At 36.2% G+C, this 27,219-nt stretch overlaps 2 protein-coding genes across 2 annotated transcripts in view; one reads left to right on the forward strand and one right to left on the reverse strand.

Moving 5' to 3' along the window:
- LOC129270051 (mitochondrial dicarboxylate carrier-like) overlaps positions 1–27,219 on the reverse strand; it is a 36,485-nt gene extending 9,266 nt beyond the window's left edge. Inside the window, exons 1-8 of the mRNA XM_054907468.2 lie at positions 26,843–27,219; positions 19,404–19,696; positions 17,936–18,055; positions 16,802–16,919; positions 13,725–13,815; positions 4,232–4,275; positions 2,534–2,604; positions 1,511–1,603 (exon numbers count right to left, since the gene is read on the reverse strand). Of these exons, the coding sequence (XP_054763443.1) occupies positions 1,511–1,603; positions 2,534–2,604; positions 4,232–4,275; positions 13,725–13,815; positions 16,802–16,919; positions 17,936–18,055; positions 19,404–19,637 (771 nt within the window). The 5' untranslated portion in view covers positions 19,638–19,696; positions 26,843–27,219. The remainder of the gene's footprint in view (positions 1–1,510; positions 1,604–2,533; positions 2,605–4,231; positions 4,276–13,724; positions 13,816–16,801; positions 16,920–17,935; positions 18,056–19,403; positions 19,697–26,842) is intronic.
- LOC135155707 (uncharacterized) lies at positions 5,346–6,347 on the forward strand. Its single transcript, XM_064105739.1, has one exon. It carries the CDS (start codon positions 5,346–5,348, stop codon positions 6,345–6,347), a length of 1,002 nt encoding a protein of 333 aa, XP_063961809.1.

Below are 27,219 nucleotides of genomic sequence, written 5' to 3' on the forward strand. Positions count from 1 at the left end.
GTCTCACTCTGCTATGCAGGTGAGACAAAAAACCTAGTTTCAGTCCCAGTAGCAGGCTATATTTGGTTTGGGTTGACTGCCCATTCCATCTAATTACTTTTGTCACATTATTGAACTAGTTTATTATGTGGCAGTCACGGGCCACTTTTCATCTGTTCATGATGGCAAAATCAGGCCCAAAGAACAATGTTTAAAAAAAAAGTGTTCTGTCCATTGCACTCATAAACATCCATTATTTGTATACTACATAAATGCCAATGGCTATTATAACTATACCAACTTCATGTCTGAATGTTACACTTAGCCTGGCAATTTAGGATTGAACTAAAGCATTCAGAGAAGAGCAAGTCAACAATTAACTATAAAGGCCTATTGAAACTGAAGCTGGGTACTTCTGAATAGACTTCCTGTCTATTCCTATAACACCCATGGTACACCTGAATAGACTTTCCTTCTATTCAAAGGATCCCAGGTAGGCTCCTGAATAGTCTTTCCATCTCTTCATACTTTGATGCTTTTATTGTTGTATTCAAGATCCACTTTCTATCATTATGTTATTATTACATGTAAAGCTGTGCAAGCTATTAGAATTGAATAGAGATTTTCTCCACTAAAAGGCAAGTAAAAAAAAATAATGTATGCATGTAAATGTGCTATGGTAAAAAACTCATGTGAAACACAACAAATACAAATACACAATACATTCGCCTACATAAATCATAATGCAGCTGCTCAATACAAGGGGCCATCCTACATCACCTGATTTCTGAAAGCAGTTTAAAAACCTTATTTTCACCCCAAAAATCTCATTGTAAACAGTGTTGGAGACAGCTGTGTATTTGACACGGAATGTGTATGAAACACAATGCATCCATGGCCACAATGTGCGTATGATGGAATAAAGGCGTTGCTTGAGCATTTGGAAAGAAATGCAATTTGAAGTTGGCAGCCCGCTGTATGTTCCATACATGCTACTCCAATAAAGCAGGCAAAGGTTTACCCACAAACTATTAACAAAATCAATATTACTGTACATGTACAATATACTCAGGATGAACAAGACTTTCTTAAATATTGGTTCATTTTTAGTTTAATAGTATGTTTCACTTCTCAGTAATGATTTCTACATATTTCCTTTTCAATTCTTTATTCCATTTCCATTAAAAACATAATACAAAATAATATAAATCAGGGACAATTTTACAGACGAACATTCTTACTTCGTAAAAAAAAGCAGTATAAAATTGAGCATTAATGGAAATGAGGGGGAGGGGGTTCACTAAAAGCAAAGCTTGTAAATTGTGGATTCCCCTTGGAAATGAAAACAAAAATTGTCAACTTATTCATATATATGCGTATATATACAGGAAAGAAAAAAAAAAGAGAACAAAAAGGTGGAAATCAGATTGATGTAAACATATTTTAAATTACTGAACAAAATGCAAAGCTAGTCACACTAGATTATAAATGCTGTAAACACAATACTGATTGGTGATTAAAATGTACTTACTGCCATGGTACTTGCAGTGAAATGGGTTGCTATATTGTCATTGAAATACCCAGTCTGCAGCAAGAGCTGTTTGTACTGATCATAAAGAGCCACCTGGAAAAGAAAAGAAAAATATCATAATATGCTACACAGTTTAAATAAATCATTCTACTCTCGCAAGAAGGGTATGCTTCATGGTCTAAGAAATTATTCTACTATCTCAAAAGGGTTAATGTAAAGTGGTTTAATATTATTACAGGTTGTCTATTTTTAAGACTACAGGTATGCAACTCACACCCAAACAGTCACACCCTTCAGGTCAACTGTCCATATGGTCTGCTTGGTAATTGGTTTTACAGTCATTTGCTCAAATCATCACAGTACTTGGTCTGATTGTTTGTTTTCCTTCTTGTTATAATAAAAAAAGTCAAAAGACCTATTCATCCACCAGCTTGTCTTACTGTCAGAGAGAATAAGGGAGTGTTGAGATCAATTTGATAATTGTTAAAAGTCACTGTTTACTCCCCAAATTAATTAGCCACTCTGGGAGATAAATGTAACATGACCCTCTTGTATAAAGGTTATTATCATTCTAACTTTTCCATCCCATGGTAACTACATGTACCATGGTAACCATGCTCAAAATCCAATAAAAATCAAAGATTCCATGACAGTTTCCATAGGATAGCAATATTAACGCTTATTCAACAGGGCCAAGGAAGTCTTCACCCAAGTCAATACTGGGTCCCACTTCATAAAAGCTTGGTCACAACAATGAATGCATAATTTTCAATGACAAATCTAAGGCCTTTGATTTTGAGAGAATAAAATATGTAAATAACCATGGTAATGCTTACTTATACATGTACATACATGCAATACCACAATCCAATGACTGGCTCTCCTTTCTAAAAAGTGGATTCATGCCTCACCCACTGCAGGTAAGCTGAGACTTCACCTCCGGTGGGCGAGGCAAACATGAAGTAAGCTTGCCATAAAAATATGAAAAGGCCAGTCAGAAAAAGGTAAACTCATCATACCAACCTGTCCAAATGTCATTAGGAAGCCTCTTAACACTGCCATAGACCAGCCATTCCATAAGCTTACTACACCCTCTGAAATAGGATCAAATGTTTAATTCAATTAGAAAGGTACCAAATCGATATAATAATCAATGACGGAAGAGTGGATTGACAGATTATAATGAACTAATGTATTCTAAGCATCTAATTGCTCAATATTATGTGGAAAGCAACTGCATTAATTAGTGCTTCCCGGGTAATTAAATACCTAGTACACAGTATATCCTCATTATTAGGAAAAAATTAATACATGTACACAATCAATTTGTTATGCAAATATTTGTAGTGATAACGGGTATCCATAAACATGTATGTAAATAACAATCTATTAGTCGTACCTCCAATATCAACAAAATCATATGGCGAACGTTCATTTGCTCATGCAGCCCCTTTTTTATGGAACTCCTAAATTCCCTGAAAACAATTGATTCAGTTAACAAATTCCAAACAGCTCTTAAAACATAGTACTTAATTAAATTGTACCTAGCCTCAACAAAATAAACTCACCAACACTTCTCTTCCTCTCCTTTGTTTTCTCAAGTGCATAGAGTCTTATTTGTTTATGTGTGAATGCATTATACAAAAACTGACCGTTTTAGCTTTATGCAAAGACAGATTAAGGTTCCCATTTAATTCTATGAAAATAAGGGCTACTAGCAATATATTATCTTGACAGTAAAATGAGAAAGTCATTCTTTCCAGGGCCTTGTTGCATAAGAAGTAAACATTATAGAAGTTTTCAAGTTTAATACTCGTAGATGTAACTACCCTGACAACAATGCTTATCATACAATAAAATTAAGAATTCCGGGAGTTACATGAACGTGTATGTAAATATTATGCAAAATGGCCTTAAGTTCCGATACAAATCCTTGTCATCACAGCAGTAATAAAACTAGCCTATAATCTAGGCGGAGGCTGCAGTTATTGTGTTTGCTATTAAGCTGAACGCAAGCGATACGTCTCATCTGGCAAAGACTACGCATTTGTGGCTGCAAAGCAGCCACCGCCTATAGACTCCCGTCTGCCCAATCAATATTCATGTATTCATCTCGTCGTTTGACACGTTGTGGTACCGGGATCCGTACCGGTACTTGCTGTCGTGTGCCAACGACTTGAGATCATAAAAGCGAAGATATTATCGTTACACAGAGGGATTGCTTGGTAGATTTTGCTTTTCCACATCCCTCCCGTCGTCAATAATGCTACGAAAGGCAGATTCTTAAAGGTCTCGGAATTTTCCACTTTTTAGGAATGCGGAGTTTATCGGCAGCATAATCCAAACTCTCGCAGAAGTTTCTCGCTTGTACTTGGTACTCATACTCGCCATCGTGGATGAAGAAAGTGACGTCATGTCACGTGACTTATATTCTTTCCAACGTATTTCTGATTGGTCTGATTAATTTCTTCTCATACATATGCATGAGAATTTTTCGTATGAAAAACTGGCTTCATTTCAAACTCGATAATAAAAAAAAAAAACATCCAAAGCAAGACAAGAGTCTACAGGCGGTGGCTGCTTCGCAGCCACAAATGCGTAGTCTTCGACAGATCAGACGTATCGCTTACGTTCAGCATAACAGCAAAGACAAGAACTGCAGCCTCTGCCTAGATTATAGGCTATAATAAAACCTGAATGTAAGATTTATTGTGGGCCTACCTTTCCTAAAAACCTGCCATAGTCCATCAATTGCATGTTTATAACTGTGTTTGAGAAGGAAAAAAAATAAACAAGAATGGAATAAATCATTAAATGCAATAAAAACACAGAATAAACTGACAATAACAATAAACAATAACAAAAACTACTACTGCCACCACCATCCTCATTATTGTCATCGTCGTCATCATCATCATCATCGTCATCATATCATCATGTTATTCTTTAATACATGTAGTAACAATGCTAACAATTATACCATTCGGGCCTGTCTAAAAGTTTGGGTAAGGGTCATTAAAATTAGTCTCAAATATCATTTAACATTCCTATGTCACAAAAGTGTAGGGGTCATGTTTTTTTTTTACAATTAGAATTTAAATTTTCTATTTTTTCTTCTGTTAGTGTTTGAATGTGGCATCAAGCGCCATCTCATATAATGTTTCTATTTGCAGCACCTTTAAGTGAGCAGAGCAGAGCGGACGCTTTTGACAGGAGCTCTGCAGCAGTGTTGTTTTCACATAGACGTTTTGGCGGGAAATTCAAGTCGGCTACACCCGGCTCCTCACCGGCATCTGTGCCGCTTCCTAGCCACCTCCAGTCCATCGGCCTGCTCCCCCTTTTCTGTTGAATGGAATTGATTTCTGATTGATCTCCAGTTGTAGTAGATCGAGGATTGAACAGTCCAGTTGCCGTAGTGAGCGGAGTTGGAGGCTTGGGTTACCATATAGCCGTTCCCATGGTGACATGCACTCATTTTCATTCATACTCACCTTATTAACACTACGTTACCGGGTAAGAGACTAATTTCAATTTATCAATAGGCCTACAGATTATTATGTTCTTGTAAAATAAGTAATTATGGCGAATAACCTTTCGATATCCTCGGGCGAAGAGGATTATTTAGCAGCAGCGAGTAATAGATTTAGGCAAGCGCCAGATGAATTAGTGGTATCTTCCGATGATCATACTGTCCATGATGAGGACAGTTATGATGAATCGAATTGTTCTTGGAAAACGGCGATCAATAGAAATTCTATCCGATCGGCTAAGAAAAGGGCAAGGCCAAAGGGTTAGGAGCAATAGCGATAGTACTCTAAATACGAAGAACAGTAAAATGCCTAAATTCTCTACTCCCACGCATTCAAGCAGGAGGGTAGTCATTGTTGGTCTTGAAAATAAGAATATTTGCAGAGCAAACCCAGTACAGGTGTTCAAAGAAATTCATAATCTGGTAGGCAATCTGAATGGGAAAGAGAAAGTGAAAAATATGATGATTTTGAAATGTGAGAATGACATACAAGTCATGAAATTGTTGGAACTAACCAAGCTTGCTGGTGTAGACGTTAAAGCAACGCGTTATGAAGATAATCATGATTTTACAACGAAAGGTGTTATTCATAGAATAGATACACAGATAAGTAATGAGGAAATTGCAGAAGTATTGAAAGATCAGAAGGTAATTCATGCTAAGCGTTTTATGAAGAAGATCGATGGTGAAATAGTACCAACCCCATCAGTTCTCATCACCTTCAAAGGCAAGGATAAACCCGAGACAGTAAACTTTCTGTATGAGCTTAAACGTGTGGACAACTTTAGTCCACCGGTGCCAAGGTGTCACAAATGTCAACTTTTTGGGCACATGAAGGAAAACTGCAAGGGTAAATTGCGCTGTGTGAGATGTGGAGGGGAACATGATTTTGAAGAGTGCCCACAAAAGGAAAATCGGAAATGCTTTAGATGTGGAGATAAACAATCGGCGGCGTATCAAGGTTGCAAAATTTACATAGAGGCAAAACAAATACAAAAGGTTAAATTGAAGGAAAACATTACATACGCACAAGCGACTAGGGTGTATCGCACTAAAAAAAATGAAATAGTGGAAGAGGAAAGTAAAACCATTAGAACTAGCGACACTAAAGAAAACACTCAAAGGAAACTAAATAATGTTGGTCCCATTTCAAATTCAATGGCATCTGACCACGAATCAATCCAACAATCAAAGATTCCGCGCCCAATCCGAGTACAAAGGAACAATAAGGAAGGCGGGAAAGAGATAAGGAGTCAGGGCAAGGAACTGAGTCGAATAACCAAAAGAAAGATACTGTCAACACATTAATGAGTGTAGCACCCCTGGATTTCATTATGTTTATTCTATTTGTGATACGTAAGTTACCACAGTCTGAAAACGATGATCAGTTTTTGGAATCTGTTGTACATGCTAGTCGTAATTTCTTAAAGACAGACATAACATTGGAAATGGTCAAGTGCCACCTTAAATAAAACAGTCTGTCTCTGATCTAGTAATAGTCCAGTGGAATGCTCAAGGCATGGTTTCGCATGGGTCGGACTTTCTAACTTCTCTTTTTGATAATAATTTATTGGGTTCCAACCCAGACATTATTTGTATTCAGGAAACATGGTTTAATGATTTTAATGTGTCGTTCATTCCTAATTATTTTTGTGTTTGTAGAAACAGACAGGATGGTAGGAGAGGTGGTCTGGCTATGTATTTTAAAAAGGACATCGCTTTCCAGGTTATGAAAGTTTAAGAGTAATCGAATATCAAAGGGTAGATATTTTTTCAAAGAAAGGCATTATTTCCATTATCAACTATTATAATCCCTGTAAAAAGATTGAACTAGAAGAATTAAACTTCATGATTAGAAATGTGCCAGGGAAGCTTATTATTTTAGGTGACTTTAATAGCCACAATCCTCTATGGGGGAGCAGCAAGCTCGATTCCAACGGAAGAACTGTTGAATCTTTCATGGAGGTTAATGATCTAGCATTACTCAATGACGGATCACCAACAAGACTAGACCCGCACTTTGGTTCTTATTCCATGTTGGATTTATCTATAGTCTCCAAGGAACTAGCTTGTAGTATGGAGTGGCAAGTATTGACCAATAACTTTGGCAGCGACCACAATGCAATCGTGATCAAATTAATACAGACAAATAACGTAAATATTAAAGAAAACGCAACTATAGGTTTTAGATGGAGTTTTAGAAACGTAAACTGGGAAGAGTATAGAAAAGCAATTACAAATGAATTACTTAATCTAAATTACAAGAGACATTACTCGGCATGTAATTTGGATATTCAAGGACGATATGATATGATAGTTAAGGTAATCTTGAATGCTTCGAAGAGGTGTATTCGTCGAGTGCGAATAGGAGGAGAAAACAGAGGTAAAATAACTCCCTGGTGGAACGAAGCATGTCAAAAAGCGGTGGCGGAGAGAAATCATATTAAAAACAGATTACGAAGATATTATGATAAAAATGATGTTCAACTATACTTGAAAAAGAAAGCATTTGCTCAGAAGGTGCAACGGCGAGCACGATATGACTATTGGTCTAAATACTGCGGTAAAATGAATAGATTTACAGATATCGGAAAAGTATGGAAACAAGTAAAAGGAATGAGAGATAGCGCAATGAACACTCATATTTTCCACAATTTAATCGTTGACGGCAATATCATTAGTGAATCTAAAGATAAGGCTAATGCGGTCGCCCGTTTTTTTCAAGTCTATTGACAGATCTTTTTATAATAATGATCATGATGATGGTGAAAATGAAGATAATTTATGTAAAGAAATGTCGAATGATGACTGCATTAATGACGATTTTAACATGAATGAAATGAAGAATGTTTTACAAGATTTGAAAAACTCAGCGCCAGGTAAGGATGATATTCATGCGATTATGTTAAAAAACTTACCCCAAATAGCGCTTGATGTCATATTAGATCTGTACAACGACATATGGAAAACTTCACATTTTCCTTGTCAGTGGTATGAAGTTGTTCAAATACCTATTTTGAAACCTGGAAAGGATCCTAGTTTAGTGTCGTCCTATAGACCTATTTCTTTATTATCAACCCTGTTTAAAGTCATGGAGAAAATGATTAAAAACCGTCTGAATTGGTTTTTAGATAATAAGAAGAAGTTAAACCCACTTCAATCAGGATTCCGCAAATATCGTAGCGTCAAAGATCATTTAGTCAGGATTGAAACAGATGTTCATTTAGCATTGAAGGAGAAAAAATATACCGTGGCAGTTTTTCTAGACCTGGAAAAGGCGTATGATTCGTTATGGAAAGGAGGTCTCTTGAAAAAATTGTCAATGTTAGATATTAGTGGAAAATTATTTTTCTTTATTAGAGCTTTCTTAAGAAATAGATATTGTAACGTGAAAGTTAACAATAGTATGTCAGACAAGTATGTATTAGAGCACGGAATCCCGCAAGGGAGCTCATTAAGTCCTGTCATTTTTACATTGATGTTAAATGACTTAAAGATTAAAGAAAGTGGAGTAAAGCTATCATGTTATGCAGATGATATCGCGATTTGGTTTACTAGCTCAAACTTAGATCTGGTTCGCCAAAAGCTGCAAGAAGCCCTCCATGAAATCGAAATCTGGTGCTGGAGATGGAAATTAAATATTTCTCACACAAAGTCTGTAGTTTTAGTTTTTACCAATAAACAAAAGAAAGATATTACTTTGAAAATAAATGGGCATGTTTTGCCTCATTGTGAGCAGTTCAAATTTCTTGGTATGTGGTTAGACTCAAAACTAACTTGGTCTAGCCACATTAATGCGATTATTGAAAAATGTAAGAAAATATTAAATTTATTACGCTGCGTTTCGGGTACGTCCTGGGGGAATAGGTATGAAATTTTGATGATGATATACAAAGGTCTTATTTTATCTGTTTTAGACTATGGAAGTGAAATGTATGATTCTGCCTGTACATCTCATAAGAAAAAGCTTGACTCTATACAATATAGAGCTTTGAAAATCATCACAGGAACGATATACAATGTATCATTAGAGTCTCTACAAGTTTTGACTGGTGAATTACCGTTGTATCTTCGGAGAAAACTGTTTAATGATAAATTTAGATATTATTTGTTGTTTAGCACTTTATGCCATCCAAGTAGAGAAATTTTCATTGAACATACGAACAGACACGAATGGAAGGAAGGGGAAAGACCTTTCAAACTTCGAGCCTGTAGTGATGAGGTACTTGTAGAGAAGCAAGACAACTTATTAACAAGAATCCCGGAATGGCGTTTGTCCCGCCCTCCTGTGTCGTTTTGTGCTCATCGTATAATTAGAAAAAAGGATATGCTAACGGCCGAGATGAAAGCTATCGTTCTAGAAAGAATTGGAATTGTGTGGAATGGTTATTTACATATATATACTGATGGATCCAAACAGGAAAATTTTAGAACGGGGGCAGCATTTTATGTTCCTCAATATAAAATAAAAAAGTATTTCAGGTTATCCAATGTAAGTATCATGAGAGCGGAACTCCTGGCCATTTTAATGGCACTTGAGTGGTTAGAATCCTTTGATAAACCATGTTCAGTTGTAATTTTTTGCGACTCTTTGTCAGCACTGAATGTGATTGATTCATATTTCATAAAATGCACCATTGTTAATGAAATTTTATTTAAAATTCATAAACTCAGTATGAATGATATCTGTATTAATTTTGAATGGATTCCCTCACATTGTGATGTTAACGGCAATGAGATCGTTGATAATGCTGCCAAGAAAGGAGCCGCGAAAAATTTTGTAGACATCGTTTTACCAAACACTATAAATGAACTCACATGCTCACGCATGACATTTTATAAAAGTATCTGGCAAGCAGATTGGAATGCGTCTAGAAATGGTAGATTTTTATATGCTATTCATAATAATGTTTTTAAGCAGGCATATAGAAAAGGTTTTTCTCGGAAAGAGGAATGCCTCCTTCATCAAATCACAGTAGGTAAGTGCAAATTAAACTATTATATGTTTCAAATTAAACAGCACTCTTCCGGCCTCTGTGAGGTGTGCAAAGAATTTGAGACTATTGAACATTATGTTTTATTTTGTTTAAAATATGTAAAGGAGAGACGCATTATGTTTAATAAACTTAAGATGAATGACCCGAATCTTAAACAATTGTTAATTAATCCCGATTATACACGGGAACTACTATGTTTTATATATGCCACTAACCGTTTTTACAGTTAGGTGTGTGTCCTTTTTTTTTTTTTTTTTTTTTTTTTTTTTTTTTCTTCTTTCAAACACAAGAAGGATTTAAAAATTGTATTAATAAGAAACTAAGAAAAGACGAGACAAAAGAATAAGAAGGACGTGTAATTGTATGTGATATCACATTTGAATTGTTATTTGACGAATATTTTAAGAAATTCTATAAATATATAACTAGTAGCCGATTGGTTAGCTGGTGTGCCCTTTTTCACGAACAATCATTTAGCACGCGCGATATTTAATTTCTCTATTTGTATTGAAGTATTATTCCTCGAAGATGTTTAATCTTGTAGGACCTACTAATATAATAGGTGGATGGGTGACTAATCTATATTAATATGTCATATAATCGTCACCAATGGTTTAACGTTGTATGGATCTCCTTTGCCGACGACGTCCTACTTACGAAAGTGACTGGCGCGTATAATCTGGAGAGATTGAAGAGCGCCATCATATTCAACAACAACAACAACAACTTTAACATTGACTTACAGATTTTAGTAGCAATGATATATTTAAAAGCAACTGACAAAGAAAATATCCTGAAATTCTCAGCCCATTTCAGGCTTGAGAAGGGGCTTTATATAAAGAAGATATAAATACATTTTATTTTGGTTGGGCACCCAAACAAATTTGATTTAGGATTTGTAATTTCATTTGGTATAACACATTTTTAGTTTATATTTTATATACCATAACTGTTTTGGGGCACATGCATTAATCAAGTAATGAATTTGAATAGTAATATGCACTTTTGTTTTTTTTTACAAAATCTCCAGATAGACTTTAAAAAAAGGATCTACAGTGTAAAAGAGTTACCATAATCATAATGATAATACCAACAAAGCACTGGAAATACAATTTGCAGGAGATTACCCTCAAATCCAAACACTCAGCATGTCTTTTATCCTCTGAAAATAGTTGCATACCAGCATATTATGTTTTATTACATCCTCTCAACACTCAAATAATGCAAACAAAGTCTGCATTTCACTTTTGAGATTAAGAAATCCCAAAGCAATCAATGCAGATGGACCGGATGAGGAAGTACATTCTCTTGAGTTTATACCAGGACATTTTTGCTTGACTGCAAGCACTTTTATTTGGGGATCATTTTTCTAGTATTAAAGGGGAACTTTAATATGAAATGGGAAAGGTGATAACAATAACTGACAGTTTTAAAATTCTTCTCGAACAAAAGGAGAATTTAATATAATAAAATGGTCCACTCTGCTCACAGAGCAAAGCTCTACTGCATAGTCAATGAGATTATACATTAAAATTATATGTATTATTGTGAACCCCCCCCCCTTTCATGGTCATGAGATTAAATTGTGGAAGGAGCTGTCTCAAAGTGAGTACGAAGAGTTGATTATAATGGATTTCAGATGTATTTAAAAGATTATGGAATAACCAAATGATTTTAAAAAGCATAACTGTTGTTGATCACACATAAATGCATCTATGGGACTACACAAGAATTTCACTTTTTTTAGGGGGGGGGGTCAGAGATTGTAAGGAATTGTCAGATTTTCAAGTCATACATGTACACATGCAATAGGAATTTGTGTGATATCCAAGGGACTTTAATTTCGTCGTCAAACATCCCCTGGACGTAATTTTTAGCTTGACTATTAAATAAGCCTGAGTCGAATCAATTTTAAAATCTGTGTTCGATCGATGTCATCGAACGCCGGTGCAGATTTTGCAAAATCGGTGCATCGAAAAAAGAAAAAAAAACGTCGGCCGGCCGATTCATTTGGTTCACACAATCAATCATCAAAATAAACAATAATATCCAGCTTGACTACTACTTACTTCATTTATATTGCCCCCAAAATGAAACCGATTGTGTAATTATGATGCCTATTCACCATTAATTTGAAGTTTATTTCGATCATAGTTCGAGTCTTACTCGTCCGGCAGGCTCGTCTGCTCGTGCCGAGATAATTTATGCACGATGAATTTATGAATGGAGGTCGCCATTGATCGTGCATACGCAGTACTGTGCTTTAATCAAATCAGAAAATGGCCGGAAAATAGACGCGATGAACGTAAAGTAAATCTTGCTTTCATGAACAATATTAATATCATGACCATAGAACATGATTTAATCATAATATTTAACAATAATTTGCATATGATAATCATTAATATGAATTTAGAGCTTGATGTGAAACGTTTGTATTTCTTTTCAATTTTCAATGGCGGACATCACATGACGATCGACTTGAGTGAGTGCACTTGTCTTAAAAAATAATTATCATGTCAGGATTGATTATCAAACATTGTCAACATGTAGAAACTCTTTTGAAGATCGTAATATCACCATATAATAATATTTTACATGACAAAACAGAGAAAAATTACACTTGATATTTTTTCCCCATCAATTTGAAGCTTGTTTGTGCCCAACTTTGGGCTCTGATTTCATGAATGGAAAATATGTCAGACGTCATCAAACGCGCATGCGCATTGTGCTTCTTTTCTTGGAGCTCGGAGACGTCCAGAGATGGAATAAAAAATAAAAATAATGCCAGTATAATACTATTAATTCTTCCATATGAACATAACATACTTTGCTGACATCGTCAATATTTTTAGTATGGCCATAAAATCTTATTAAATCGTAATTATTTAACATCCAATAATAATTTATATGAATTTAGAGCTCGATCCTAGACATTTGTATTTATTTCGATCACAAGCTCTTGTGTCTAAAAAAAAATGGATTATCATTATCAGGATTAAGTCTCGAACATCGTCAGAACTCATATTGCACAATCTTTCCTCACAATCGTTATATCAGCATTGAATACCAATTCAAATGACCATCCAGAGAAAATTATGTATTTATTCCCATCAATTTATATGGAGCTAATTTTGGATCCAACTACCCTGCCAACTACACAATCTAAGGCAAGTTACAGTGCTCTCCCCGCTGTTTGCACTTGTTAAAGATGGCGCTGGCAAGCACACCTGTCGTTTCGGGAGAGTGAGTGTTCGGGGCTGGTGTGCGCGAGTCTGGACTGCGAATGCTAGTTGACCGAAAATTATTCGGATCGACTCTGCATGATTCATGTCTTTAATATTGTTTCATTTTAAACTTATATGTTATCATCTGCAAATATCATTGTTGAAGATATTTTGGGAAGAATTCTGCATTGCTCCCCGGCCTTTTTTGTGTTTTATGATCATGGAAAATACAAACGAACTTTGCTCTGTCATCTGCTTTTGCAACGCTCACCCGGCCAGCGCAGACCGTCAGTGCATGTAGTGCATGCATAGCGCATGCATCAACGGCCGGCCGGAGCAAAAAAAATGACTCGATTTTCCCCGCCTTCAAATTTCGATGCATCGATGTTCGATCAAATTAGAGCTGTCGAACACTGGTTTTCAAAATAATCGATATGACTCAGTCTTACTATTAAACTTACTTTCTTCTCTCTGCTGGTGGTAGTTTAATATCATTCTGCATCCTGACATTGATCATATCTGCTGGCGTACCCACGAAACCCCCAACAGCTCCTATAATAAAAGATACCGGTAAAATTTGAAGTTTCCAATACATTAAGATCGCTAGAAGATTTCACATTCGAATAAAGGGTCAGGGTATATGTATAATCCTTCAGTTCAATGATCACTTCATGAAGTGACCAAAATGCATTCTGGGTTCGGTTGCAAATAAATAAATTTTATGTTGACTTTGCCATTGAAAATTTACTACAATGCTAATCAAAATCAAGAATTCCAATGGAAATTAGTACTAATGGCAAGGTCTGATACATGTAGTACTTAACTTCATTCAAATGTGAACATGTAGATGTAACTTTCCAGCGGGAAACAATACAATAAATACAGATTATAACTTACAATCAACAGATAAACAAAGCATACAAACATGGATTATATCCTTGATTAAATTTTTATTAGTATTTTGTTTTATTAACAGGTCTTAAACCTCAATCTCCCGGGGTATTCTGATTCTTGTCATTCCCGGGGGGGGGGGGGGGGGCCATTATGGCCCCCCTTAAGATCTCAGCCGTGGATTGCGCGATCTTAACGAAAATTTGCATGATGGTAGAGAATGACGTAATCTACGCAGTTGCATTGGTAAATTTCACTGAATTCATATATTTTTATTTTATATGAATTAATTATGCTATCATGAAATCATACTTTTTGCTCTGATTCACTAAATACATGTAAAGCTCCTAGAATGCTATTTTTTTGTGAAAATATTCTTTATAGCATTCCTAACAATTGTGAATGAAAAAAATTCTGGTACCAAGACCGATTTCTTATGTATTTTATTGTTTTTTAATTTCTCATGTATTTCTTTGTTTTTTTACTTTTTGTTTTTTATTGTTTTTTCAATGGAAATCATTCCAGACTTAATTCTAATCATATAGGTAAAATTAATTAAGTTTGATCATTAAAAGTAGAAATAATGATACATTTTTGAATTTTGGCCAAATACACAATTTGCATTGGATTTGTACATGAAATCACGTTTATGAGCAATTTTGGGTCTGACATGCACTTACATAATGTTGCGTAATGTCGTAACCGCGTACCCAGGCGTCACAAATGTGGTCTCAAAATTTGCGCGAGATTTGAAAGTAAAAAGTCAGTGAGCGGCGAGGTCAAAAAATGTTGCGCAGCAGATATATCGCAAAAATTGTCGAGGGGGGGCCATAATGCCCCCCCCCCCCCCCCGGGAGAATTAGGGTTAAATCATATAGTTATACAGCGGCTAGATCATGAAAGACCATAGTAAATAAAATATAAACTGTAGCAAACCAATCAAGAACCATTCTAAAAAAAATGAACCCTCCGTCAGAGGAATAAAACTGACATGAAATATCAGCAATACATTTCAAACTTCAAGCAAAAAGAATATTAGCTTTTTAGTATTATAAATAACATCCTGGGATGCATAAAAGGGGGGAAAACTAGGAACACGCCCAGACTTATGAGAGTCAAATTTCAAGGACAGGGCCTCGTATCACACAGCTTATCTCTTGATAGCACTGATTTAAATGCTTGATTACATTACACATTGTGTGCAATTAAGCATACACTATTAAAGCTTTCTGTTTAAGATCCCTGGATACACATGTATGTGTAATCCAAGACCTAAACAATTATGATGTACAGTAGTAAAATTATGAAAGTTAACCAATATATTTACTATCCTGGCCGATAGGTGTACCATATGTTTGCCTTTTGATTGTTTGAATAGGCAGATTGCAAACGGTGAATCAATATAAATACAGATTGGTTGAATATCCAGATTAAACAAACAAGCATGAGAGCTCGAAGTACATGTAAATTAACTAAAAACACTATTTGCTCTTTACTATTCAACAGCTGATAAGAGTATACAACATTTAGATTACATGTAGGGCTCTGCCTCCTGCCAATAACTTTGAAGAGAAAATGAATTCATCGTTTGGCTGGTTGTAGGCCCACAGACGTACAGTATTTAGACTTTTGAACATTGAAAGTGGTAACCTTTGACCTTTTTTTTGCTTGTAATGTCAGATAAATTTTGCACCTCCTAGTCTTGTAGTCTAACACCATTTGACAAAAAATATATAAGATAGCAGCAGAGTATCGTGAGACACCAATGTGTGACAGAGCCGTAAAAAACGTGTAAATTTATGTTATCACTCAGCAGTTCTAGATGCTGACCTAGCAAATTTGTAAAGCTAATATAAAATATTCCTCAAGGTCGAGGAGCATGCTGCTTGAGAGTGCTAACATGCACCGTGCCCCTTTTTAGTGAATGCATGATCCAGCATAAAAAGTCCTAGGCCCTACAACACAAAGGTTAGCGATTAATTGCCAAATGAAATGGCCTATCAAGATCATCGTTGCGTGCGCATTTTGCTCAGTAGACTGACTCAGAACCAATCAGAAATGTTCTTTAAAATCTCTAAGCTTTGTGTTACTGGGCCCTGGTCTACTAGGGAAGGGACCAGAGAGGAGGGGGGGGGGGCCATAAACTGTTCATAAAGTTAGGCACAACCTTACAACTATTCTGGAATGGCATATTGCAAGTCAAATGCGCATCTCAATTGCTTTAGTATACACGCCCTCATATAATTTTTTCATCATATTACCCAAAATGTGATTTCTAATATTTTATTTTGCAAAAACAGCATGATACCCTTACAATTACAACTCTTTGAGATATCAGAAGTTAATGAAGGTTATAGATTACTGATGTGATGATATCACAATTTATTTCTTTTTCAAAAACATATTAAGAGCTGCCAACCTAAATTGTGAAAATGAATCATATTATTTATTTCATTTATTCTATTTTCAACCACAAAATCCTATTTTTCTTAAAATTTTGAAAAACATGCCAAATAACATAATTCTTACAAGTTTTAAAAATCCAGTTTCTACGGGAAAAATCCTTATATTCTGTGTCCCTTTCCCCTTAAAAATCCCACTTAATGGGGAATTTGACTATAAACTGGCATCTCTGCTATTAACCTACCTGCAAAACCAGAGACGAGCATCTTCTGATAGAATGGAAGAGGTTTGTTGGGATTGTCTGCTGTTAATCTCTGCTTCACTGCCTCATATATACCAAACCTTGCCATTGAGTAACTGAGCTGGAATTAAAACACAGAAGATGCATTGGAACAGTTGAGTGAAGGGGGAGAAGGGGGGGGGGGTTAAAGAGTATGTAGTATAAGACAGTATAGATTGAGAGCAAAAGTGAAAGAAAAAGAGTGTGCGAGAGAGAAAAGAAGGAGACTTGGACAGGTTTATGAGTGGATGGGAGGGGGTGGGGGTGTGGGCACGAAAAGAGTAAAAAACATAAATACAGGGGGAAGAGGGAAATTATCGAGAACGGAGCATGTACAGGTAATTCCCCCCCCCAAAAAAAAAAAAAAAAAAGATCAAATATGCATTTTAATAATGTTTACCTATTACTTACACTGCACCAATCCCATTAGTCTCAAAGCGCAAATTAATTGAATGGAATTATATGATCTTAAAATCTTATGCTTTGATTACATTGTATATTACGAAAGAAATGTATTTATAGCCAATATCCTAACTGCCCGAATGTATTAAATGGCCTGTAAATAGGAAAATTAACGAAAAAAATTCTTCATCGAAGTATGGTGTAGTGTACAACGGACAGTGTAATCCCTGATAAAATTTGACCAATGTCCATATAAGACTAGTATCATGGATGGTATTTTCAAATTCATTCTTCAAATGTTTGAGGACTGGAATCAACATCCAATGGGAATCCAATCAGTGCAGCCCTTGAATAGAACAATGGGGATAAATTCAAACAACCTTTATACCTTCTAGACTACAAATAATGTTGATTCAACATTTATTTTTCAATCTGCTTGTGGTTATTGAGCAACACCATATAAAAGGTACATATTCAAATGTGCAATAAACACTATGGAAAAAAGTAATATAGTTTCACACTTTAAATCAGTGAATGAGCTTGGCAAACATCTTGTCCATCTGAATGTTATGATACATGTAAATCAAGGTGTACCACTGTGGAGCATACATGTAGTATAGAAAATAAAAAAGCATAGATCAGAAGATGTGACCTCCCTCACACACAACATGTACATGTATAAAAAATTTCATTTACCTGTCTACATAAGGAAGCACTGAGACCATTGTAGAGAGCTAACACTCCCTCATTTTTTACTATATGAACCGCCATCCCCGAAGCATTCATCTTCACAGCTTGCTGTGTCTGCAGGTGAACCTGGTACATTAGATGAGACAACAGATAGGATAAGGATAGTGGGGAAAAAATTAAAAGGAAGAACATATGAATTTTAAACTTGAGAACAATCTAACTTGTCAATTTTGAATCATGGTAAATGTTGACATTATACTAATAGCGAAAAAAGCATGAGTGCGATGGTGCGAGATTTCGCATGAGGTGAAAGGAAGATGCTCTATTCAACGAGGCATTAGCCGAGTTGAATAGAGCGTATCTTCCTTTCACCAAATTCAAAATCTCGCACCTTTGCAAGAATATGAATATTCGCTATTTGTGTTGTACAACGTCTTGGAATCTAGCGAAAATAGGAAACAGAGTTTTTCTCTGCAGTAATCTATGAAAAGGGAGCAAAAATATTGAAAGCGAAAAGCAAAATCCCACAAGTGCACATGACCTTGGGCAGCAATGCGCATTTAGCGAGAAGGCTATGCGCGTATTGCACCTTCATTTTTTACTGAGCGCAATGAATTGTGACGTCACCTCCTAAAGCCGTGCAACGGTACATTTTGGATGGTACGTCGTGTGTGCAACGGTACAAATGTTTGACATTCAGCCTCCCATTTGCTCGCGTACAACAAGCTTTAAAAGTAGGCGTTGTACAACAATTTCTACTACCCCAAAAAAAAAAAAAATAAATAAATAAACAACATTGTAGGTCAAAACATGTCAAGTAGAAGAAAGTGAAATTTCAAAGTATCCTCAAATCTCCTCCAATATCAAAGCATCTTTTAATTGTTATCAAAAGTTTGTGCAAAATTAAAGTCACAAGGTCATATCTTTGTATTCACACATTCCCACACTGTATCGTTCCTGTGTATTCATTTTTTTTTTTTCCAGCCTCCCCCCCACCTCATATATGCATGGCCCTGGGAAGTGGGGGTGCTGGGGATGCTGAAGCATGCCCCAATATTTTCCTGGGGATGCTGCATGTGTTATTCTCTATAGGCAGTACCCCCTGGAATTCTGGTAGTTGTGGCAAAATAGAGAATATGTAAGGAAAATGGTCTACTTTTTGTGTTGAAACCCTTTTTGGGGGCTTGTCAAATTTCTCAGAACCTAACTGACCTTCATTCTGTCGTGAGACACCCCCTCCATTTTTTTTGCTTGCAAAGTTTCCTGGGACAAAAATGGCCTTTATTTTGTAGTGAACCTGCCCCCTTTTTATTTTTGCTTTTCAAATTTTCTTCAGCACCCCCTGCAAACAATCGTTCCCAGGGCCTGCGTAAATGTAGTGATTCTTCAAAGATTGCATGTACATGTATTGTGGTAATGGGCTAAAGGGGAATAACAGTAAAATCTCCAAAGCTTACAGGCCAAAAACACTTACCTTTACAAGGTCCAATGGATGAGTAAAACATGCTGCTCCTGCGCCAGCGAAACCACCAAAGTAAAACCTTGGCACCTTCTTGGTGGTAAACTGTTCTTTCTCCATTACCACGGGCGACGCCGCTCCACCATCGCCCTCAGGCGGGCTTGAGGTAGGGACCTTCATCGAGGAGGAGCCTGAAGGGATGGGTACGGCTGCTCCTGAACCAGGGCTTACAATAACTTGGCCCGTCATGGTGAACTGTAGCTCAGTGACTGTGATCACTGCTGTCTGTGATTCAACTCACTGCGTACCTGCAAAAATAAAAGAGAAGTGCAAAGTACATAGCATGTAATCTCATCTGATAAGAGTTTATGATTGAACCTGCAGAGAAGGTCTCTATATATTAAAGCAATACAATTAGTCAATAAGAATTGATATGAAATTATTTTGTCTTTGCTCATCGCAGTTCACATGGGAAAAAAAATCAGTTTATATTTAGTGAAATTTATTGTATACCTCTTCTAGAGTGTATTGCAGTTACTTGTAGAAAGGGGCAGGATGTCTCTGTGCAAAAACTTAATCAAGATATGATTTCCCGAATCAGCATTCACAGTGCATTAGAAGGAAAGATCATTCAGACGAAAACTTTATTGTAATCATAGCAGAAACAATTTAAAATATACTGGTGAAGGTTGGAAAATCCATAAAAGACTAAACAAGATATCAGACGTTTTATTCCTTGATTTGTGATGTCATATATGTGAGCAGCTTCCCAACGGATTGTATACATTAAGAAAATTGAAATGTCTTTTTCTCAACAAATTTAAAATGACTTTTATTGTACCTTTAGTACATGTATGTCAACATACTGACAAATCATTTGTCGCCTCCTCCTGAAAGAAAATATTTTTTAGTCACCATGATCCCCCAAAAAATGAAATTCATGCATATAACCTGGGTAGCTGCTCGTACAATGTATGACGTCAAAAATCAAAAATATAAAATTCAAATAACTTTCTCTATCTTTGATGAATATTCCTTAAAGGTATTGTAGTTGCAGCGAACAATTATGCATGTATTTCATGAGAAATTCTTATAAATTAAGGTTGATTTTCACCATTATCATACACTATAGATATGTAGATCTAGTACATACTTTGCTCTGCAAAGGCACAGGCCCTGGCTCTATGGAGAGTAAGCACATGATAGCTTACGATAAAGAATGATTTTTACTCTCTAGGAGCCTCCTGGCTAGGCCGAGGTATTAAAGCGATGTTTGTATCATTTTCATGTGAAAAAAAAAAAAAAAATTTAGATATTTAATATACCAGGAATAGTTCCAGTAACCGGTATGCACCTTAGAAACGTATACCGAGTTTTGAAAACAGACTTTTGGTGCGATGTTTGCTGACTGCTTTAAAATTTAGTAAAAACGTGTCATTTGGGAATGCGAGGTTCGTCTGTAGACTAAACAAACCTCGCATAAACATCTAGATCTACTCCAATAGATAAAATGGCTATTAAAAATTTCATTTTTTTTCTCAAAAGTTTTAGATTTTTTTAAATCTACATGTAGGCTACTTCAAATTATATATTTTTCTTTCAAGATGAAGGCATAAAACAATATAGATCTAGATCATATTCCTAACGTTAGACCTATGCCACCTGGGTTACTTATATGATTTATTACGGCCTCTGGGGATCGGGCCACCGGGGAAATAGGTACTTAGGAGAAAAATAATCCCTGATGATTATTATTACATGGCCTATTAAACATTAGGCCCTAGGCTTAAAAAAATGGGAATGTTGTCCTTCTTCTTGCCCCTTGTCCTTGACTTGTCATAGACCCTAAATAATTAGTTAGCCCTAGATCTAGATCTAGGCCCACTCACACTAGTGCAAGTTTAGTACAGTATTAGTAATAGTATAGAATAGATCTAGGCCTAGTCTAGATAGTAGCACTTGTTCACTCCAACCACCCTGTCTGAGGGGAATCTACAGTATGGTATGCCAATGCAGTACAGAGCACACACTTATTAAGTTCATTGAAATATCACTTTTGTAACCCAAAATACTAATTTCTATACAGTTGCAATTTATTTTTCATTGGTAACCTGCTGATCATTTTTGTATTCACCCAAGCGCTCAAAGTCTTGATATTGGGCATAATTTTGTGAACGCTATCTATTGGTGGAAAGTATAATTGCAAGAAAATTGCTATTTTTCAATCTCTATTATTAATTTAGAAAAAATAATTAAAAGAATTCAATTTCCTTAAGAGCCAAGTTATATGATGAATAGCTGTAATGGATACTGACGAAATCAAGCATTTGACCCAAACAAAATGAGAAAATAAGCCAAACATTGCCAACCTTATTTTGCCACACACTAGTAGGGAGTAGTATACAAATATTGACTGCACATGAGAATGACTGTGTAAATTATCATTCCCGAGGTGCATTTCATATTACCCGCCCTTCTATCACTCCGAGGCCTTGGCCAAGGGGTGATAGAAGGGCACCAGGAGAGTGATGATTTTCATTGTCATCTGAATACAGAGCAGTCCATATTTGTTCTATATACCTCATCGATAATCACATAACTCTAGCCCCATTGACTAAATTTCAGGACCACTAGTGTAACTCTAATCTCAGTTTGATTTGCTAAATTCACACGAGTTGCACTCTCTGGGCTGCTCTGCTGCATGCTGGCCAGGACAACCGATAAATCCACTTGGCCAGGCAGTGCGCCATCAGCTGCGCGTACATGACCTTGCAGCAGCAGCAGCGCAGCCAGTTAGCTCGAGAAAGCTACATGTAGATGCACACTAGACCAAAAGCTTCGGTCTCTGTTATATTGGTTGTTCCCCTGAACTCTGTTGGCTCCACTCACCAATTACAGAGAACCGAAGTTCTAACTCAATCTGTACAGGGACCCAATGGCCATTTGTTTATAAATGTATCAAGTTTGGATAAACCAGGGAAGTGGGAGTTGCGCGACAGACCGAAGTAAGTCGCTTTTTTTTCCTTTTAAGTTTATTTTTTCCGTTTTGGTGCATTTCAGGCAAAAAACGAATAACAATTTTTATTTTGGTCCAGTTCTTTTTATGCATTTTTTATAAAATAAAGACAAAAATCGATGAGCCTTGTTGGGGGAATTTGCATTGGTTAACCCCCTTATCGCGAGCCGTCTGTGTACGAGGATAATTTTAAAATATTAAAAAACTCCTCGAAACAGATGGCTGCCAGCTGTCTAGATGCGCGCGTAGAAACACAACTTGTGGCCCCCTCAGGGCTTACATTCAGCTGGCTTGATACTAATGATAGAAGAAATGTTCAGTATCAAACCCTGTCCTGAGACGATGATAGACGGAATAGCACCGCGTCACATGATGCAGTTTTGACCAATCAGGGATAACAATCTTTAATAGTATGAGGCAGGGGCGGATCCAGCTTCCGCCAATAGAGGGGGCCCAAAAAATATTTCACCCATATATAATCGCGTGGTTTGCGTGCTGTCGCCAAGCGAAAGACAAAGACATCAAGATGGCGACGTAAACACGGCCGTAAGCTCTTCCCGTCTTTTCATAACATTTTTCTCGTTTTTTTAATGAATTCTTGTTTAAAAATGAAATTAATATCGTAGAAATGTCGGAAATGAAGTTTTACCCCATGTACAGTACATGATTTAGGGCTAGATCTTTTAGAGGGAAAGCAGAAATCTCGGGGCGAAAGTTTCAGGTTTTGGGGCTGTATGTGTAGCCGTATGGGAAGCAATTCCAGGCTCCATGGGGAGTAAGCCTACATATAGTAGACTGATTTTTACTCTCCATGAGCCTCCAGGCTACCCCCCCCCCCTGGATCTGCGCCTGGTTTGAGGTATATAATAATTTATAGTAACACTGTTACTATAAATTAGTACTTACACTACAGTAACAGAAAACAAGGTTAGATCTATACTAAGTTAGGCCTAGATCTAGTAGATCTAAGTTAGAGTCTAGATCTACCCGCTTTTCACTGACCCAGGCTAGTTTGTTACAATAGGGATCTCAAAATGAAAGGTCAAGTCCACCCGAACAAAATTTTGATTTGAATAAATAGAGAAAAATCAAACTATCATAAAATTTCATTAAAATCTGATGTAAAATAAGAAAGCTACGAGTCGTATCATGACATTTTAAAGTTTCGCAAATTTTTACAAAACAGTGATAATTGATATAGATCTATATGCACAACTCAGTGACATGCAAATTAGACGGTCAATGCTGTCCCTCACCAAGGAGATATCATCTCCTTGCCCTCACTCACTTTTTCTTGTGTTTTATATTGTTTGAATTATATAATATTTCTTTTTTTTTTTACATTAAGGACCAACTTGACTGAACCATGTAGTATTAAACCAAGGCTCGACATTAGCGGTGGCCCAGGGCCACCAGAAATTCACCTCGGGATACCATAATTGATAAAATGTTAAGTTTTGGTGTCCCGAATCGGGAAACCAATAATTTTCTAAGTAGCGCAATTTTTCTCCCGATTTTGCACGCATTTATCAACTTTCTACAGTTCAAATTGCAACCCAGTTCGTCATGCGCCCTTTTTGTTGATCTACACACAAATACACACACACAAAGTTTGCATATTAGGCCTACAGCTATAGCATACAGTGGCTATTATCCAGCCAGCCGCGCCGGCTGGCTGGCGTGAGCTTTGCATGAAGCCACTGCATACAGCTGTGCTCTAGATGGAGCTGCGATAAAAAATGTTGCTGCTAAGAAATCTTCCACAGAACTTTGAAAATCTAAGTCAAAGTCACATTTTACACCAATGAAATGACATTCTACAGTCTATATTACGAAAATTTGGTGTACCCTGATTATTTGCAAGCATTGAGAAGAGGAATCGTGACCTCTCTTTTGACTACACAAGACCGATTTCCAAATGAATTAATACACATAAAAACACATCTAGGCAAGTACATCACAGTCCCACGTGTGCATTTGTATGTATGTTAATACTTGGTTTCTTTCGAAGCTGTGTCTTTTCTAGCCAAAAATAAACAGACAGACAGTCTTTCTTTCTTGTTTATAAATGACTTCTTAAACCACTCTTGAGAAAGTAAATACTTTGGGAAGGCATTTCATTGATATGAAATGTGAATTTTTCCAACATTTTGGCAAATATAGGGAAGGACTTTTCTCACACTTTTTTTCCAGATATAATTATAACTTTTGCTGTTTTCTTCTTATTTTTTTTTCTTTCATTTTTTTTACAGTGGTTAAACCATTTATACACTTTCCCATTGAATATGCCTGATTTAAAAATATGTTTCTACTGAAAATAAAATAATACAAACTAAAGGATATAAAAATAGAAATGTGCCATTTCCAGAAGGTAAGTGAAAATTATTTGCTTGGCTTTTAATTATATTCCAGTCAGAATAGACTGTTGCCACAGAGCTCTGTTAAAAAATATTCGTAATGGCTTCTTAATTTTCCCCTTTTCCCCATGTTTATATTAATTTTGTTTTATTCATTTTTCTTTCACTTTCTTTTCTTTCTTTTTTCCCTCTAAATTTTTTCTTTTCTTTTTTTCCCTGTTCTTTGTTTTTTCTTTGTTCTTTGTTTTTTCTTTCTTCATTTTCTTTCTTTTGTTTTATTTCACTTATTTCTTTTATTTTTGTTTTCTTTTTGTAATATACTTTTTGAAAATTATTTTCATTTGTTTCCCCCTTTTATGCATTGTTCTAATTTTGCAGCATATTTTTCTGTGATTTTCTCCTGCTATAATATGCTGCAAAAGAGAAAACAGAAATAAACTGGATTTGGGGCCTGCATAATCTAGGTTTTAGGATTCAAAGAGGAAGAAATGAAAAACCATTGTTTTGTACATCTATCTGAGTTTGCTATGCACTATTTATTTACTTTACCAATATGAGTGTGTGTCTATACAGATATTTAAAAAAAAGTCCACACAACCTGCGAACAATAAAATTCATTTATTCTCTTTCAATCATTTCATTTTTACAACGATAGAAACAATTTATATTTTACCACAAGCCAATTAGCAAAGTAAAATAACAGCAAACAAGGTTTACATACAAGATGATAAAGTGAAAGTAACTTACCCGGTAGTGGTAGTGGCTGCAGAATTAATATTTCAGAAGTTTGTTTTATTAATTTTTAATGTGTTTCTTTATATTTTTCGGGCCACCAAACTTTAATATCGGGCCACCAAAAAAAATTATTTAATGGTTTTGGTGGCCCGAACGGGCCACCACCAAAAAAAGTTAATGTGGAGCCTCGATTAAACAATGCTAATTCCATGTGTTCATGGAGGAATATATCGTTGTTTCACTTGACAATGAGAAATGTAGAATATTTCACAAACATATTTCATGAGAAAAAATACAAAATAAATCTAATAGTTAGTGGATGATGAAGTCATCAGTCTCATTTGCATACTGACCAGGGCGTGCACATAATTATAACTGTTTTGTGAAATTAAGCGAAACTTTAAAATGTCATAACTTTATTTTTACATGACTGGGCGTTGTGGCGTGCGCCTGTAATCCAAGCTGTGGGGAAGTTACAAATTGATGCAGAGGTTCAAGCCCTGGCCTGGTCACGTCTTTCGGATGTTGACGTTAAAGGTCGGTCCCAGACGTAAATAATCATATGCAGTAGAGGCGCACGGCCAATATTGGAGACTGTCTCCAATGTGGGAGATTATCTCCAATATCAGAGACTTTTGTAAAAAATTTGGGTATCCAATTTCAGAGACAGTCTCCAGTTTTGGAGATCAATTTCCTTTGTTTACATTTGCTGCAAAAAAAAGGATTACCTTGGCGGCAAATAAAAATGTGATAAGCAGATTCCTCATGAAAAATTACCCCTTTTCACCGTCTACTTTAAAAATTCACCGTCTACTTTTGTTTTGATAAGGATTTTTGTTGTCAATCACACACAAAACAAATGGGCTTCTGACCTCAGTGAGACAACATTTTGGGTGGAAAAAATCATGTTTTTGTTGGTGTTGTTTCTTTTGTCCTTTTGCAAAGCAAGTCTCCAATGTGGGAGATTGTCTCCCCTATTGGAGAGTCTCCCATATTGGCCGTGCGCCTCTACTGATATGATACCTAACCTGATTGATACACGTCTGACAAAACTCAAATACACACACACAGACACACATTACATCCGATTTTGATGAAATTTTCAGTGCAACATGTATGCTTGTTCACTTCAAGATGATGCCATGGATTTTTCTCTTTTTTTTATAAATCAACTTTTTGTTGGGGTGGACTCACTCAAACGTATTGCGAGGTTGGGTGGACTTGTCAGCCATTAACTTTGTTATTACTATTCCAATTTCTTTCAAACTTTTACTATTCTATGATTCTGTTTTCCCTATATGGCCAAGCCCAAGGTTGGATTCCCTTTTTATGTAAATCTCACTCACCACCATAACAAACATGATCAAGGACCACAGACTGGCCTGGCAAGGGGGCGAGGTCTCGCGTGCGTGGGGAATGCTGACGACGACGTGAATTGACTCAACTGTAGCACAGCTCAGCTGCACAGCACTTGGTGTTTGAGGTGAAATCCAAAATTCGTTTTTCAGAAAATGAATGCCATATATTAATAAAGAATGTAGTCAATAATCTCGAACAATCGGCAATATTCCCAGGCATCTATTCCGGTGTCAATGTCGTATTTTCTTGATCAAATCATCGGCGCATTTGTTTTTAAATCGCGCACGTAGTCAAATATTAATCGTATTGTGTCTTGAAAGGAAAAATAAAGTGGAAAAATAATGCGCTGGCAATACTCGTAATC

This window comes from Lytechinus pictus, chromosome 10 (genome assembly GCF_037042905.1).
Source record: "Lytechinus pictus isolate F3 Inbred chromosome 10, Lp3.0, whole genome shotgun sequence".
NCBI lineage: Eukaryota > Metazoa > Echinodermata > Echinoidea > Temnopleuroida > Toxopneustidae > Lytechinus > Lytechinus pictus.

Coding starts and splice junctions, on each gene's coding strand:
- LOC135155707 (XM_064105739.1), top strand. CDS start 5,346: ATGCCTAAATTCTCTACTCCCACGCATTCAAGCAGGAGGGTAGTCATT.